The sequence below is a fragment of the Balaenoptera ricei genome, chromosome 21 (assembly GCF_028023285.1).
Source record: "Balaenoptera ricei isolate mBalRic1 chromosome 21, mBalRic1.hap2, whole genome shotgun sequence".
Lineage (NCBI taxonomy): Eukaryota > Metazoa > Chordata > Mammalia > Artiodactyla > Balaenopteridae > Balaenoptera > Balaenoptera ricei.
In genome coordinates, this window is record NC_082659.1 from 38,146,989 (window position 1) to 38,165,139 (window position 18,151).

The 18,151-nt window shown below is 43.5% G+C and overlaps 1 protein-coding gene and 1 pseudogene across 3 annotated transcripts; one reads left to right on the forward strand and one right to left on the reverse strand.

Annotated features, from left to right (window-relative positions):
- Nucleotides 1-553: 553 nt before the first annotated feature.
- On the reverse strand, nucleotides 554-13,246 carry LOC132356638 (small integral membrane protein 19). 3 transcript variants are annotated; one of them, XM_059909570.1, is made up of 5 exons: nucleotides 13,082-13,246; nucleotides 9,011-9,148; nucleotides 7,358-7,482; nucleotides 4,280-4,362; nucleotides 554-2,041 (listed from the first exon to the last, which is right to left on the reverse strand). In XM_059909570.1, exons 2-5 carry the CDS (start codon nucleotides 9,142-9,144, stop codon nucleotides 1,949-1,951), a joined length of 435 nt encoding a protein of 144 aa, XP_059765553.1. In that variant the 5' UTR covers nucleotides 9,145-9,148; nucleotides 13,082-13,246; the 3' UTR covers nucleotides 554-1,948. The 3 variants fall into 3 exon arrangements, with proteins under 3 accessions (XP_059765553.1, XP_059765555.1, XP_059765554.1); XM_059909571.1 differs by having other exon boundaries at nucleotides 1,957-2,037; nucleotides 13,082-13,244; XM_059909572.1 differs by lacking the exon at nucleotides 4,280-4,362 and having other exon boundaries at nucleotides 13,082-13,239.
- LOC132356639 (thimet oligopeptidase-like) overlaps nucleotides 13,078-18,151 on the forward strand; it is a 73,289-nt pseudogene continuing 68,215 nt past the window's right edge.

An 18,151-nucleotide genomic window follows, 5' to 3' on the forward strand; every position in this document is an offset into this window, starting at 1 on the left:
TTCACCCTAAACTCTGCATCTCGTTTTCTGATGATTCCTATCAGGAACTCCACCTGAAACGGTGTGGGGTCGTTAGCAAGCGTCTGTGCCCCTTGGAGCGGCGGGCTGGGCCCAGCTGTGCACCCAGGGAGGCTGCCCGTCCGTGCTTACCGCGGAGCGTCTCATGCAGTAAGAGAGAGAAAAGAGGAAACAGAGAACACAAGTGTTCCTGACCTGTTGATTAGTCATGCCTTTTTTCTTCCAAAGAAAATAGTTCCATTGAACCCTTGGTGGATTCAGGGGCAGAAGCAGGACAATCAACCGGTTTCCCTTTGAAGTGTGGCTGCAGGCATCCCCCGCTTTCCCAGCTCAGCTGTGGAAGCAGAGAGGAAACTTCAAAGGCGGACTTGCTGTTGATCCCGCTGGTGGAGGCGTGACTCCCATCAGCGGGCTTTAGAGAGGAAATGAGGAGGAATCTTCCTCTCTCACTTGCCAGAGTTCCACGCTCACCAAATGACCTGTCAGGTTTTAGTCGTGACTGTCTCTGTCTAGTGGATGCAAATAAAAAAGTCCGTTTCGTTGTGACTGATATTTATTTAGGTACACTGTACAAATCAGCTGAGATAGCCAGTTTTCGTAATTCGTCCAGATTTGTGCCACACATCAGGGACAGCAGGTAAAGCGCTCCCGCTCCTGATTACGTGAGAGCAAAGCAAAGTTTAAGAAGATTGTCCCCTTGCTGCTCTGCCATCCCCAGGCCATAACTGTAACTGTTTACAATCCTTCAGTCCGAGTATTCATTCTACATACAGGCGGTGCGTTCAAACTCATCTGTGAATTAAGAAAGAATTATTCCATTTGGTCAACAATTCACCTTGTAGAACATAATATATATATTTGAAAGATTTAAATTTTAAAAGTAAATGCAACTTCCCTGAAATGATTTTATTTGGTCTAAACCTTTTCATTTAAGATTTATATTCTTTACTTCATAATTATAAAGGAAAAGGCAAAAATGCTTGAAATATTAACTCTAACTCTTATAGTTTTGATTCAAAAACGAATTTATGGACAGTTACATGGACAGTTGAACTTCCCTGCCACTATCTCCAACCAGCTTTTATTTAAATAAATATGAAAAACTGGGTGAAAACATTTCAATGTACAGTACAAAAATGGTACAAGATATGAGAGTCTGCAGGGAAGCTTATTATGCTAAAAAAAGCCTAAGAAACCATACAGTTACATTAAAGACTGATGGTCACATGACCCAAAAGTAAGCCGCTGACACCGGTCAGAGGTGCCCATATATGCCACAGTGTAGCCCCAGCACGGCCGAAAGAAGACTCTTCTGGTGGAAGAAACTCCTGGGAATACAATTAAGGGGAACAAACTCCAGTCACAGAAAACTTCTACAATTAACAGGGGGGTGCGTATCACAATTTCACAACGCAGAAAAGACAGTTTACTGTGCAAATTCTGAAGTAGCAAAGACGGTTAATTCGGTTAGAGGTAACAACAGCCGTAAGAACACATGTTAGTCCGTTATCCGTATTATATTTATCCCAGAACACAGTCGAAGAGGAAGTTATTCCAATGATTAGATTTTTATTTTTTAAGTTGGCAAAAAAGTTCCAAAGTGGCATCAGCTCCAGACTTTTGCTTCCAAAGATGTGTTTTTATTTCCTGATTGTATCCTGAAGGGATCAAATTCTTCACAAGGTAAAGTCACCGTCTCTGGTGATAGTCTATCTTCCTAGGTACGTGCAGACTCTCTGTGTTCAGGCCTTTTGAGGAATTTCTAATTTGTGGAACAAATGATTTGGAGATGAGGTTTCAAAAAGTGAAACAAAACACACCAAAAACTTGGGGAAAAGTCACAAATAAAATGATTTTATGGAGACAGAAGTTTTAAAAAAATGCTGCTCGTGATTTAGCAGCGTGAGGAGACTGCACTCTTGAACAACAATCATTTCTGCGGCTCATTTTCTGAGATTTCATTCCAATGAGAGCTGTACACTGTCACCTTGGCTCTGTGGCTGCTGATAATCATACTTTCTGGCTATTGAAAAACAAACAAAACAATAAGCAAGAAAAAAGGAGATACGATTAATAAAATCGCAAAATAATTATGAGCTCACATCATTAAATCACAGTCAAGTCATGATTCTCAGTAAAGAATTAGCTTAGAATTAAACAATTTTTTATTCATTAGAGGAAATTTATTATACTTCACGATCCTCTAATTTCTCAGCAGTGCTGATATCCATTTTTGGATGTTTATTATTATTGTTTTGTACATCAGGATTATTCAGAGCATTGAAATATAGGGTAAACACTAATTAAGCTACTAAACTTAAATTAACATTTTGTAATGTCCTTCTTTCTTATTCTGCATCTCCACCTCAAGATAAGTTAATAATAGTGCTTTTGTCCACATTGTAAGGAATTTGACTATATTTTAAATGACAAGTCTAAGAGATTTACTGAACATTGTCAGTAACATAAACTAGAAGAAAAAACAGCCTTGCAATTCTGTGTTCTTTTTGTGCTTCTGAGAAATATTTATTGAAGGTCTTAACCTGAAACTAGAGACAGTACAGGGCTAAAGTCTTTGCAAATGTCATTCACTGCTTGGCTTTAAAACTTTCAGTCTTTTCATTAAGTTTTTACCAGCCAAGGAAGAAATACTATTTGTTTATATACTCAGGGTGGATCCAGATTATTGTGGCCGAAAGCTTTACAATTTTGGGAGTCCTATTTAAGGAAAAGAATTTTGTTTGCTATTTCCTTTTGAACCTCCAGACTAAGTCAGGACTAGATATGCCATCAGCACCAAGAACGATGCAATGTGATGGGACTCTTTATTTTTATTTCTTTATTTTTTAAATAAATAAGTAAATTTATTTATTTATTTATGACTGCATTGGGTCTTCATTGTTGGGTCTTAGTTGCTGGGCGCGGGCTTTCTCTAGTTGCGGCGAGCGGGGGCTACTCTTTGTTGCGATGCGCGGCCTTTTCACTGCGGTGGCTTCTCCTGTTGCAGAGCTTGGACTCTAGGCGCGCGGCTTCAGAGGTTGTGGCACGCGGGCTCAGTAGTTGTGGCTCACAGGCTCTAGAGCGCAGGCTCAGTAGTTGTGGCGCACAAGCTTAGCTGCTCCGTGGCATGTGGGATCTTCCCGGACCAGAGCTCAAACCCGTGTCCCCTGCATTGGCAGGCGGATTCTTAACCACTGTGTCATGAGGTAAGTCCCTGCGATGGAACTCTTTAAATGTGCAAATACTCACTATTTACAAGAACAATGGCTTCCAAAGATGTCCACATCCTAATCCCCATAATCTGTGAATATGTTACCTTCTGGGGCAGAAGGGACTTCAAAGATGTGTTTAAGGTAAGGACCTTGAGAAGGGGGATTACCCTGGATTATGTGGCCCAACCTGATCACAGGGGCCCTGAAAATCAGAGAACCTTTCCTGGCAGAGTTCAGAGAGAGAAGGAGCTATAAAAATGGAAGAATGATCAGAAAGATGCAGTGCTACTGGCTTTGAGGATGGGGAATGAAGTCACAAAGCAAGCAACACGGGTGGCTTCTAGAAGCTGGAAAAGGCAAAGAAACAGCTTCTCCTTCAGAGCATCCAGAAAGAAACAGAACTCTGCTGACACCTTGATTTTAGCCAGTGAATCTGCTGTAGGACTTTTAATCTCTAATTTTAAGATCTGTGTTGTGTTAAGCCACTGAATTTGTGGTAATACAGCAGCAACGGAAAACTAGCATGACTTACAAACACAGGTGTTCTGATAAACTTCATTTTATGCCATTCTCATCAAAGAAGAAAAACAGCTGTACACTGGCTTTATAATTGCATATGCTATACTACTGAATATTTTTTGATAGGATCTAACTTCTGATTTTTGTTTGTTTGTTTTTTGTATTTGGTTGTGCCGCCAGGCATGTGGGATCTTAGTTCCCTGACCAGGGATCGAACCCGGGCCTCTGCAGTGAAAACACCGAATCCTAACCACTAGGCCACCAGGGAACTCCCACAAACTTCTGTTTTGACTAGGCATCAATGAAAACTTAACTCTTTATTTATAATTTTCTATACAGAGCTTCTGGTTCCCTGTTTTTGTTTTTCAAATACTTAAATTTTCTTAAGGATTTTTTTTTTGAGGTGAAATACAAAAACATAAAACTTGCCATTTTAACCGTTTTTAAGTGTACAGTTCAGGGACATTAACTGCATTCACACTGTTGTGCTGCCACCACCAGCACCCTTCTTTTGATCACCCCACACTGACCTCTGTCCTCATGACACGGTAACTCCCCACTCCTTCCTTTCCCACTCCTGGTGATGATTCTGCTTTCTGTCTCTGTGAATTTGCTACACAGAAGAGAAATCACACAATATTTGTTCTTTTGTGACTGGTTTCTTTCACTTCACAATAAAAATAATTATGAAGCATAATGTCTTCAAGGTGCATCCGTGTTGTAGCATGTGTCAGAATTTCCTTCCTCTTGGGATTTCCCTGGTGGCACAGTGGTTAAGAATCCGCCTGCCAGTGAAGGGGACATGGGTTCGAGCTCTGGTCCAGGAAGGTCCCACATGCCGCGGAGCAACTAAGCCCATGCGCCACAACTACTGAGCCTGCGCTCTAGAGCCCACGAGCCACAACTACTGAGCCCACGTGCTGCAACTACTGAGCCCGTGCTCCACAACAAGAGAAGCCACCGCAATGAGAAGCCCGTGCACCGCAACGAAGAGTAGCCCCCACTCACTGCAACTAGAGAAAGCCTGCGCGCAGCAAAGAAGACTCAATGCAGCCAAAAAAAAAAAAAAAAGAATTTCCTTCCTCTTAAAGGCTGAATAACATCCTATGCACGTACAGACCACATTCTGTGGATCCATCAGTAAAGGACACTTGGGTTGTTTCCATCTTTTGGCTACTGTGAATAATGCTGCTCTGTTACATTCAGTTTTACTTCTTATTCTGAACTAGTAACACATGAATGCAAAAGGGACAACAGAGGAAACAGGGAAGGTGTACCTTCCTCCCACCTGATTAGTCCTGAAGCTCCTATCCCCAAAGGAACTGCTGTTACTACTTCTCAGGATAAAATTTATGCTGAAGAAGTTTCTAGAGGTTCTACTTGTGTAAAAAATATATATATGGTTTTTCTACTTTTCACCTGAAATTCCACTCCACCCGAGACATATACCAGTAACATCTTGCTGATCACTCTTTCTTGCTTCTTTTTATGTGTGCGCACAAACACACAGACATCTTTCTTTTAAAAATATCCAATCTTTTCCCTCGAGTCCCACAGTGTTCCCATCAAGGTAATGAATGTTAATAATCTGATGTGTATCTTTCCAAGCCTTCCTCCAGGCTTGTGTAATTATACAGCACATTTTTAGAAACAACCCAATCAAAAAATGGGCAGATGACCAAAATAGACATTTCTCCAAAGAAGACATACAGGCACGTGAAAAGATGCTCAACATTGTTATTTATTAGAGAAATGCAAATCAAAACTACAATGAGGTATCACCTCACACCGGTCAGAATGGCAATCATCAAAAAGTCTATAAATAATAAATGCTGGAGAAGGTGTGGAGAAAAGGGAACCCTCCTACACTGTTGGTGGGAAGGTAAATTGATACAGCCACTATGGAAAACAGTATGGAAGTTCCTTAAAAAATTAAAAATAGAGTTACCATATGATCCAGCAATCCCACTCCTGGGCATATATCCAGAGAAAACTATAATTTGAAAAGATACATGCACCCCAATGTTCATTACAGTGCTGTTTACAATAGCCAAGACATGGAAGCAATCTAAATGTCCATATACAGATGACTGGATAAAGAAGACGTGGTATATATATATATATATATATATATATATATATATATATATATATATATACAATGAACTATTACTCAGCCATAAGAAAGAATGAAATAATGCCATTTGCAGCAACATGGATGGACCTAGAGATCATTATACTAAGTGAAAGACAGAGAAAGACAAATATCATATGATATCACTTACATGTGGAATCTTAAAAAAAAAAAGATACAAATGAACTTATTTACAAAACAGAAATAGACCCACAGACATAGAGGACAGACTCCTGGCTGCCAAAGGGGAAAGGAGTTGGGGAGGAATGAATTGGGAGGTTGGGATTAACATATGCGTACTACTGTATATAAAGTGGATCATCAATGAGGACCTACTGTATAGCACGGGGAACCATACTCAATATTTTGTGGTGACCTATAGGGAAAAGAATCTGAAAAAGAATATATATATATATATATATATATATATATATATATATATATAGCTGAATCACTGTGCTGTATACCTGAAACTAATACAACATTGTAAATCAACTATACTTCAATTAAAAGAAAATTCTATAGAACATTTTTATTACACGTAGATGGGGATATTTTGGTCATTTGATTTTAAAGGAGCAGTACCCTAGCATATATATAATTACATCTTGCCTTTTCTCACTTAATGATACACCATGGAAACCACACCTCATTTTTTTAAATGGTGGCATCAAAGGCTGTGGCTTGGATGTACAATTCACCCTGGCTCCATGCCCTTTAACCTTTGTTTCTTCTCCACCACTTACTCACAGGGTTTAGTACCACAGGACATGTTAATAACCTCTGGCCTGGAAGCCGTTCCTATACTGCTATGGCTGCAGCACATAGTAATTTAATTGTAATAGAAGTGACTGCAAACTCTATAAACACAAAATTTCAAACCTAAACTAAAGTAGGTTCAACTCAACATCCCCTCAGCCAGATCCCCAAAATGCTCTTGGCCACCTCAACGCCACTGCACACGAGGGAAGTGCAAAGGAGGGAAATTAGAGAAGGATGAGACAGCAGCCTCACCGATTGTTAAGGCATCTAATTTCTGCCAAATTTTCAAAACATGAAACATGTTGCTAGGGCTCTTCTCAGGGTCTTGGAAGGGCCCCAAATAAGTGAAGTGTCCTGAAACACTAACTTCATGCAAAACGGGTTTGCTGATACTGTGTTGAGCATCTAAAAGAGACCCTACGTTTTCATTACCAGCTATTTCTTTCTTAAAATAAAAAAAAAAAAAAATTTTAATTGAAGTATAGTTGATTTACAATGTTGTGTTAGTTTCTGGTGTACAGCAAAGTGATTCAGATATACATACATATATTCTTTTCCATATTCTTTTCCATTATGGTTTATTACAGGATATTGAATATAGTTCCCTGTGTCATTATTAGCTATTTCTGATAACCTTTGCCAATGAGACTCAACCCCAAAGAGTCTATTTTAAATATGCTTACGTATGTAATTAAGCACAGAATATACTTACAAATGGAGTACATTTCCAGTTGCTGTCTTAAACGAATTTTGCTTATTGTGTCATAAAAGTTGGGCTCTGACAGAGTGTCTGTTGGAGGTGGCACACTGAATATCCTCATAATTTTCCTTTTATTTCTAAAACACAAAACCAATGCAGAAAAGAGATTTGTATTCATAGCTGTAGGACTGTAACATTCACACGATCGTAGTGACCAGAAGCTGCATTAAAAGCACGTTAAGTGGCCATGAGTCCATCTTCTATTTTGTTCCCGTGAGATGCTTCCTGGGCTCAAGTATTCTTTCTTTCACTAGAAGTATGAAGCTGTACGTGTACAGTCACAGGGTTATAAGAAAGAAAAGGCAGTAGCTGAACACGCCCACTTCATACAACAAAGTGTCTCCCCTCAATCCCCGCAAAAGAGCCCTGTTGTACGGAAAAATGCTCAGACAAAAAAAGCATGATTTTTTTCCCCTCCCTCTCATGTCATGCAAATAAAGCTAAGTTATTGCGGGCAGAGAACAAACAGAATGTGAGCAGACCTTAATTTTGAAAAACAATGAATAAACGATTTCTTAAATAGAGTAGCATGGCCTTAGTGGGGTCATCTAGTTAAAATTAACAACAGCCTGTCTCTGCCTTTAAAACAGTGGGGTGGGGAGGAGACGGTGGCTATTTTTAGGGGAAGGCTGTTACCTGCCAGTGGCTCCCCCATGTTCTGTGGAGGCCTCCTCTCGCCTCCCCCCCCTCCCGCCCCACCCGCTCCCCCAAGGGTCCAGGCGGCCAGTGGGCCAGCGGCTCAGGGGTCTCAGGGTCGGGAAGGGCGAGCCTGCAGGTCCCGTGGCAAGTGTGGGACTGAACTGTTCCCTGGGCGGAGCATCAATTATTCTTGGTTGACTAATTATCCTGAACTGTCTAATGCCTTTGACCTTGGTAGAGGACGCCACGAAGCACATGGCTACGGGCAGGAGCAGCTCAATCCAACTACTGCTGTTTTTCCTCTTCAAAGCACGCCCCTCACCGTGCATTTTTTTTAACTTGTACTTGAAGGAAAGGAGCCAGGGAGTGTGGAAAAGAACAGCTGAATTACGCTACAGCATCTGGAGTCACAGCAAGAAATATTTTTTGAGGATTTACACCATGTGGCACATCAGGGACACAAAGGTTAAATAAAAGTCCTTGTTCTCAGGGGACTGAGTTTTGGGGGATGGACGGACAAGTAATTGGATCATACCAATATTACGCACAAGAAACAGAAGGGAGGGCTTGAAATTTGCGAAGACAGAATTGCTGAACACATAGGAGTTAGAGTTTGTGCATTTCAGGGACATTGGCCCAAAATACGTGCTCATCCAAGGGTGACAGTGAAGCTGGCTGAATGAGAAAACTGAGCTGTACCAGAAATGATAGAATAGGAGTATACAGAAGCTGGTCTGGGTGCCAAGAGCTGCACTTAAATCCCCATCTCTCAGAGCAACTGGGTTTTCCAAGCCAAATCCTGGTGTCCAGTATGTGAGGGCTGACCCGACTAGACAGTGATTTCATAGCAGGAACAAAAATGCTGATGAAATTATTTTTGTGCATTTAACTTAGATCAAACAAACAAACCTGCAAAACTTATAAATGCCCGGGTTCTTATCAACCCTGAGAATCTAAAGCCTTTACCTCTTGGCATACATGAAGAGCCCAAAGCTGACAAGGATCACTACCAGGTACACGTTGGTGGCTTCATTCCAGGCCTCGTGAACGCTGTAATCGATGGAGCCCTCGTCACCCATCACTCCGTAACCACCAGGCATGGGACTGTAAGGCAGCAAAGAGGGCAGGGTTTCTTTCAGTTAGTGATGGTGTGACGGCTGGACAAGGGCTGGCAAACAGAGGGCCTGCTGGCCAGCTCCAGCCCCCTGCCTGTCTTTGTATGGCCCAGGAGCCAAGAATGGTTTTACATTTCTAAACGGATGCATTTTAAATGGAGCATCTTCCATTTTTGCCTCACAGCCCTCAAAGCCTAAAATGTTTACCATCTGGCCCGTTAAGAAAATGTTGGCCAACCCTGGTCTAGATCACTAAGGCATGGAACACATTTTCGCCTATTTCTGACTTTGAAACACCACAGCTCCTACATAAAGGTTCAAACTCGGGATTAAAAAATCATATTTCTAAAGGGATATGGGTTGAAATGTCACTGCATGGTTTCCAAACTGTAACTATCACCCAGACGAAAGCAACTGAATGCTTAAAACAGAGGTCCACAGAACTGGCTGGGATGCTGAGAGAGAAGGACAGCGTTAGACTCGTGACAGCGGTCGGGATGAGATGCGCCAGCCAGGACCGCGCTCTTCCACGGGCCCCTGACACAACTGGAAAACGAAAATGTCTGGAGCTTTATCTAGTTTTGGCCTCTTGGCCCACTGTGGAAGCTATGGGATAAAAAGGTACTTTTTGCTATTTACACAGCTGTGACTTCTATTCAAGGAAATGCATTCTTTGGACATTCCCACAGAAAATGAATGGTAACAGCAAGTGTATCAAGTAGCAAGGGACAGCTACTGGTTTCTTATTTGCATTTGGGAAGTTCATTGAATTTTTCCTTAAAGAGAAAGTTCTGCTCTTGTGTTAAATCTAAACTAGGTAAGTCTAAGTAAAATGACCTAATATGTGAAAGAAATTCAGAAGTGTTGTTTTAGATACTCTATCAAAAGGAGAAACACTGAAGAAATGACAGGTGATAACTGTACTGTAGTTTCTACTAAGATAGTCATTTTCTAATACCAAGGGAAAAAAGTATCTGGAATGTCCAAGAAATTGTTTTCCAACTTTCTCTAGACATCCTACAACAGTGAAGGCATTGCAGAAATTCCTCCACTGAAATATCTTGCAATCTGTCCTGTGAGCCTCCAAAATGTTTTTTTTTTTTTTAAAGGAGAGTGATGGTCTTTTTCTTTTTGTTTTTTAAATATTTATTTATTTAGTTGGTTGCACTGGGTCTTACTTGCGGCAGGTGGGCTCCTTAGTTGCCTCTCCAGGGCTCGTTAGTTGTGGCTCGCCAGCTCCTTAGCTGTGGCATGCGAACTCTTAGTTGCAGCATGCATGTGGGATCTAGTTCTCTGACCAGGGATCGAACCCAGGCCCCCTGCACTGGGAGCACGGAGTCTTATCCACTGTGCCACCAGGGAAGTCCCCAAAATGTTCTTTAGTGTAGATTTGGCTCAGTAAGTTAGTAAGTGTATATTAAGGGCAGAGTCTGTTTTCTTTCTTACAGTTTGCCTCTGCATAAAATGAATGAAATTTCCTTGGGGTCTGCTCCCAGGCCAGGTGGCATGTTGGCCCCGTTCTGACACCTGAAGTCTCTGTCAGACGTTTGCGGACAGACTGTATTAAAGTGAGTATCGTGAATGGCCATTTAACTTAAATTCTAGACATTGAGGGCAAGAGTCATTCCTCTGAAACATCTATTAGTGTCTGATGAGCATTAAGATTGGTCTTTTAAAAATTAGCCAGAGAATAATAAAAACAGAACTTAAAACTTTATAGATGCAAGATCTAAATATTATTAAATCATTAAACATACCCAATTCCTAGATATTAAAGATTGGCTATGGATTTTTTTTTTTTTAAGAGAGTGGAAGGCGCAGGCGGATTTGGCATTATTCAGAGTTTCAATTCTTATTCCTTAAAATTGAACTCCAGAGTTTCTCTGGATGTAACATTATTCATAGTAAGTAATCAGCCTACCTTAGGAATGGAAACTTTTGGAACATCAGAGACTATAACTGTCTTTACAATGGAATCTAGAATTTTTTTCTAGATTTTCATTGGTACCAAAACATAAAATAACGATGACTGTTTTTGGCCATAAGAAATGACTTCAGAGGTCTGATTTGAGGTGCTGCGGAAAGGCCGGCACGGCCATGCAGTGACGGTGGCAGGTTTCAGGATTGGGCGTTACTAACAAATTGGAGAAGAAAAGGGGAGCAGACTTAACAATGGCTACTGAAACATTCTGCAGGTGCCCTTTATCTGACACACTATGAAAGTGTTTCCTACCTGTTTTCTAACACCTGACTGGATCTGAGCCAGGTGAATTTCTTGCTTCAGTGTTCCACAACATTCTGTTCATGTGCCACTCAATAAATGGTGTATTCCTACAGAGCTGTCTTCCTCCTCTAACAAATATGCCAGTTTTTCATTATACTTAGAGAAGGATTCTGAAATTCTGCTGACCAAGAATGGTGAAATCTTACTGTGAATTATACAACTTGATTGGTACCCAGTGACACTACTGTTCTGGGGACACACACTTGAGTTATTTTTAGTAGTACAGTTGTGAAAGACTTGCACCGAGGGTAGGCCTTTCCTGCCTGGTCCTCTATCATGACCAATGGCATGCCTTTGTAAGACTGTCAGGAATAAGGAATGGTCCTGTACAAAGTCACAGTACAGACCACGGCTCCCATGTGGCCTGAACTATGACCGGTGCCCTCCCAGCTCGCCACAGTCTAACCAAGTGTACACACACACACCTGCTGAGTGGCTACTGCACACCTCACAGCCTCCCTCTAAGTCTAAAGCACCAAGGGGCATTACAGTGGTTCGTTCCTGGCAAGTTAATGGATGTTTCAGCAAGACCATCATGTGCTTGGATTGTCATTCAGGGCTTTTCTGAGAAAACTGCACCTTTTTCACATATTTTTCCTGTAAATTAGTGCTTGAACTATTTCAGTAAGGAGTTGCTAGGATGAGCTGAACGTAACTATCCAGAGGTAAAGTTGGCAAAATGTGACAACCGGGGCTTGATTTCAGTTTGACAAACTTTCAAGTAGAGAACTAGTACTCTTCTGGGGATCAAGCGGCTGTATCAAGTTTTAAAATTTTTCCCGTATTTGGGGTTCCCGATGCCATGTCTAGGTGGTTCAGTTTTGAGGATCACTTGTCATCATGTCTTGAATGTTATCCATTTCGTCTCTCACTTACAGCTTTGCTATTTTGAAACAAGTTCAGATTGGAGTCACTCATACAGGTCTACAAGCTCCTTACAACACAACCCATCGCATCAATGTGGTTTTCCCTCAGTCCTCTGAAACGCTAAAGGCTTGGGTTGCTGAAGCGGGAGGGTACAAGGTCACAGGCCTTCAACCAGCAAGACGAAGGCAATTAACACCTGAGGGGCCTGTGCTGGGCAGTCGACATATGCATTTAATTGTCACCATCACCCTGCTGGGAGGCACGAAAGCTCCACCTGGCAGACGACGCGGGGTGGGGGGCTGGGTACACAACTGGCCCAAAACCACCCAGGCTAGCGAGTCGCACGCTGGACTCCCAAACGTGGGCGCTTCCGGCCCTGCCCAGACTCGTGAGACCTGCCAGTCCCGGAAAGAGGAGCAGTCTGGCGGGCAATGTAACCCCCACCCCGGCAGGCGGCGGGGGCTGGAGCCGCCAGGGCTCGGCCGCCGCGGGATGCGCGCGGTGCGATCCTGAAGCGCGCCCGCTCCACCCGCCCCGTCCCCCCCATCCCCCTATCCTCCCATCCCGGGTGCCCTGCGCTGCGCAGGCGGCGACTGCCGCCTTTCGATCCGCGATTCTGGAGCTGCGGGCCTCACTGTTCCCTCCGGCCTGGGGCGCGGCGGCAGAGGAGCTGGGACGGCCGGGCGCGGGGCTGGGGGCGCCCTCGGGCTCCTTCCCCTCCCTCTCACCCTCCCCGCGCATGGAGAGGCGGGGCGGGGCGGGGCCACTCACGCCGCTCGCTCTGCAGGCGGCACGCAGCCCGGCTGCTCCGCTCGGCGCTCTTTCCCCCGCAGTCGCGGCCGGACGCGCGGAGCCGGTTACCGCACGGACCGGACGACCTCTGCTTCGTCATTTCCTGCCGGCCCGGCGGCTTCCGGATGGAACGAGGAGCCAGGTCTTTCCCCCCCCGCCCCCCTGCCCCCCTGCCCCCCTGCCCCCCTCTCAGTGTGCGAATCGGAGGGACGCCGCGACGGCCCCGGTGCCGCCCCCCGGGCGCGTGAGTGCAGCCCGGCTCCCGTTCCCGGCCTCGCGGCGCGGCGCTGGCCCCGCCCCCGGCCCCTCCCCGCGACCCCGGGCAGCGACCCCGGCGGTGGGTCCGGCCGCCCCCTCCTGGAGTCCACGTGGGTTTGGCCGCGCCGCGTCCGAGCGCGCGGGGAGAGGGGACGGGTCCTCCCGAGAGCGCGAGCAGCTTCCAGCCCCACCTCGGCGCGCCCGGGCGCCGTCACGGCGTGAGAGGTGGGAGTGTGCATTGGCCCCGGGTCGAGATTAAGCTGGAAACGCGAAGATTTTCCTTTTTCGTAATGAGGGCATAGGGTTATTTTTAATATTTGCTTAGGAAAGCACGTGCTCTCACTGGCTTGCATTTTCCCTGTCATAATAAATGATGCGTGGGGGAGGCTATTGAAGTGTTCTAAAAACTGGATGTGCCCAGGATGCTGTAGTCTTGTCAGTTTAAGTGACTTTTGGATATTTAAAATTTTTGTGTGTAAGGACTTGCAAAATTCTAGCATGAGACAGGTTATGAATTTATGTAGGATTTCAGCATGAGTACTGAAGTAATAAGATTTCAGTGGTTGGCGCAGCCTTGCAAATAAGTGGCCACTTGTCCACGTGCTTGAGGTCTTAACTGTTCATTTTGAGCGAGTTCTCTAGGATCAGCTGACTGCTGATTATAATTCATACTAGACCATGTAGAGGTTGTATCCTTAATTGATAAGCAGAGATTCGAGGTAACATTTAACATCCTACCCCTTAGCCAGCTTTCTCTGCTTCTTTGTGGATCATTCTGTTAAAATTAAACTCACCTCTGTCTGGATGAAGAGCATTGCTTGGTACATAACATAAAAGCTTTATTTCTAGTAGTAACACATATTAGTTTATATATATTATATATACATAATCATGTGCATAACTTTATAACTGTTTAGTATGATTACAGAGTTGGAAAATTAGGAACGATAATGATGTGCAATGTTGAGTACTGATTGCTTGCCAGGCCTTTGCCAAATGGTCTACATGCTTTATCTCATTTAATCTTCCGGATAACCTTTTGCATAAACATAGGTTGCTTAGAAATACTCGAGTACACGAGTTTGATTTGAACGTGTCCAAATGTGGAATATGTACATTAATTGCTTCTGTTTCTGTTTTTTTTGTAAAATAAGGGTGTGGGCAACATAAAATGACTCATAGAGTAATTTAATGTGTTTTTCAAGTTGGAAGAAGACTTTACATTTGCACAGAACTGCAATTAGTCCCTTTATTGGGGTATTCAATAGTTTCCAAAGCCCTGTGTCTCTTCTTTATCAGAGTTCCCGTTACATGTCATTGTCACCCAATGAACAGGCTATGCTTGGATGTTGGAAAAAAGTAAATGTTGGGAAAGCCTTAATGGTCCCTTCTGAAAGGTGCCCTATTTCCATATATAGTTTCTAAGCAACATTCCTAATTAGGGGTTAATGAATGACAGTCAAACAGGAACGTGATTTTCCAGTACCAAGCCAAGGAAATAAAAAACTGGGTTGGCTATTACTTTGTTGATGAGTCTAACTTTCATGGGTATGTAAATGTTGAGAATGTTAAGTAATCTACATTGTAGGGGTTCTACCTTACTTTTCAGTTTGCCTTTACATGTCTTAAACATATTTGAGTCTAGTACTTTGTGCATGAAGAAGTTAAGTTTTTGACTGGATTTAATTGAGTAGTTTTGACTTCCTTAATCAAGAAGTTTATTCTGTGTTTCCAAAGCTACAATGTAATAATTTGTGTAGACGTAACAATGATGAGAATGATGGTGGGATCCAGCAGTTTGCATCTTGGGAGAGTAGGATCGGGTGAGAGGCCTGCAGAGGATGAGCGAAGTGCTTGGAAATGTGTCCTATTTGTGATTAGAGCGTATTGGACTTAACGCATCTTCAGATAGTGGTCCGTCATGGGAGAAGGAGTGAGAATGCTTTGCCAGTCGGTATTTATAAGAGGGTTCCTTTACCTGAAGGCGTTCTCTTCTGGGAGGAGATGAGTGGACGGATGTAGGAAGAAAAAGATGCATGTGTTAATACTTCCACCCATCGTGACTAACTGATTCCTGCCAACACATGCATCTTCAGGCACTTTTCTAGTAGATATTTGATATCTGTGGGCAGCCACTAGTAGAAGAAGAAGGGAAAAGGGCGGGAGGAGACAAAGCACAGGGCTTTAATGAATAGGCTTTCATTTGGGCAAAATTGAGCAGCTGGGCCTCCACAGCCTCTATTACGAAAACTGTTCCAGTAATACTGACTGTGTGTGTCTGTAAATCTCTTATATGTTATTTGTATCCAGAAATATGGAGAGTATCTCTTTAATGTGCTTCATAAACAATGGAAGATATTTAGAATACAGTACATGAAAAGTTATTAATTTCTGTATGTTTGCCATTGTTGGAAGCCGGAGTGACTGTAATGCCAGCATTGGCTCCTGTTCACGAGACATTTAAGGGATGTTGTGTTTCATCGGGTTGGAGGACAGGCCCTTCTTCCTTACTTCAGAACTTGGCTCTCACGTGGAGTGAGTGCCCTTTTAGGTCCCGGGGTGCAGGGGCCATTTCTGGATCCCTCATGGCCATATTCCAAGAGCCAAGGACAGAGGCCGGCCTACGGAAGGTGTGCGGTAAATATGTGTGGAATGAGCAGATACCCTGGAATCCTCTCTCTGTTCCCACCTGTCGTGGAAATCCAAGTCCCCTCTAGGGGCAGGGCCACTGCAGGCTTGCCCTGTCCAGAGTCCCAGCTCACAGTGAGTCCTTTGAATGGTAGCTGTCTAAACCACATACTTTGGCATTTAATCTTTCATGGCTTTATATTGTTGCATGAGCGTTTCCTGTGTTTTGTTTCCCCACCCAAAATACAGGCTAGTCGAGGGCAGGGAATACATGTTTACCCAGGTCTGTGTTTGAGAACTTCCTTGTTCATCCAGTATAATAATTTGTACCGAGTAGGTTTATTTTTACCTATTGAGTGAATATTAGGTGCCATGGGGGAACATCAGAAATATTCAAAATGTGGTCCCAGTCCTCGCGTAGGTAGTATTTCAGTTGGGCAAACGTTGTGTACACACGTGGAACAATACGAGAATTTGGAGTTACATAAAGCAAATAATGATAGCTAACATTGATGTAGTGCTTAAAATGTGCTTTTACATGTAAATGTATTCGACTCTCACAACAGTACTTTGATGTAGGTACAGTTATAATCCCATTTTTCACATGAGGAAACTGAGGCACAGGGAGGTAATTAAGTCACCTGCCCGAGACCACAATGTGACTAGTAAGCAGGGAGGTGGGATATGAACCCAGGCAGCCTGGCTCTTGAATCAGTGTGGGTTCTCTGGGGAGTTTTACTTTATCAAAGACAGAAAAGAGAGCTAAAAGTTGACCCTAGTTTCTCAGCTGTAAAGGAAGCTCTTTAAAAATTTCAAGGTAGCATACATGATGGCAGTGACTCTGAGCTGCAGAAACAATGCTGGATTTTCCAGGCAGAAGAGGTTGATAATGAAATGGTTGAGGGGACTGTATTTTGAAATGACTGAAGGCAAGAGGAGAAAAACCAAATTTTGAACCTCAAAGCTGAGGGGGAGGGGACTAGGACCCTTGGTATGTGTTGAATTCTAGGGCAGTGATTCACCAGGACAAAGGGCAGTGACTGCTTAAGATACTAATTCAGTGTCAAATAACTCATGTGAAAGAGCTTTTCTTTTTTCAACACTTTTAAACCCCTAGTGAATGCAATTTACCAGGATGGGAGCAATACTGAAGGCTTCTGGTGCCCATCTGTCCTTTTGCCTTGTCCTTTTGTGAAATCTTGACCCACTTTTTCAGCTTGTCTTGGACAGTAGAGCACACTCTTGGGGCCCGGAGGCCTCTTCCAACCAAGTAATATTTCTTTGGTGGAAAAAAACTTAACGGCACTGTTGGTTTGGTGACAAACCTGGAGTGAGGTCACTTTGAAGCCATGTGGACTTGGATGAGGGCCTGCAAACAAAATCCAGCAAGATGAAGGAATGTAGTATACTCTGAAAGCCCAGTTTTGTGTCCCTTTAGTCGGGAGCTGACAATATTATTTTGGGGGTGTTGGGCACCAACAGAGCCCATTGAATCCACATGACTCGGCCGATAGGGGAGCACACACGTCACCATACCCGCTGTCCAGGAATCAGAGGAGGAGGTGCCCTGGGGTGAAGCCTGGGCCACAGCCCCGGTTAGCAGCTCTGCAGGTACAGTGTTCTGAGTGACATGTCGCTTCTGCTGGGGAGGGGGGTGTGACCTTTGTCTTGGGGGCAGCTTTATAATTTGAGTAAGAAATGGCATGTTGCTGCTATCATTTTAACATCAGCTCATATTTTGGGATGGCCTGTCAGAGCAGCAGCTTATGACTGTGAATATCGTCCTGCAGTTGTGTTCTATTTAAATATCCGAGGATATAGTTGGGACAATTTGGGGTAAAAATAATCTCCATTGAAGTGTTTAACCAATTGGCACGTTAGCCTTAATTTTAGTTTTGGCATCTTCTCTGAACGGGGGATTTTTAGAGAAGGAGAAAGTGACACAGTGATTCATTTGTCTTAAACCTATCAAGCTGGAGTAATGGCATCCCTACTGCCCTGTTTTATGACTCTTAGGGCTGTAGAGCTGCATCTTGAACATGACCTAGTGTGGTGGTTCTTTAAGTATGAGTGTAGACAGAATGGCCCAAGGTTCGTTATACAGTAACAGGAACAGATGCCTTAGCCTAATCCCAGAGGTTAGAGCTCTTTAGAGCTGGAGCT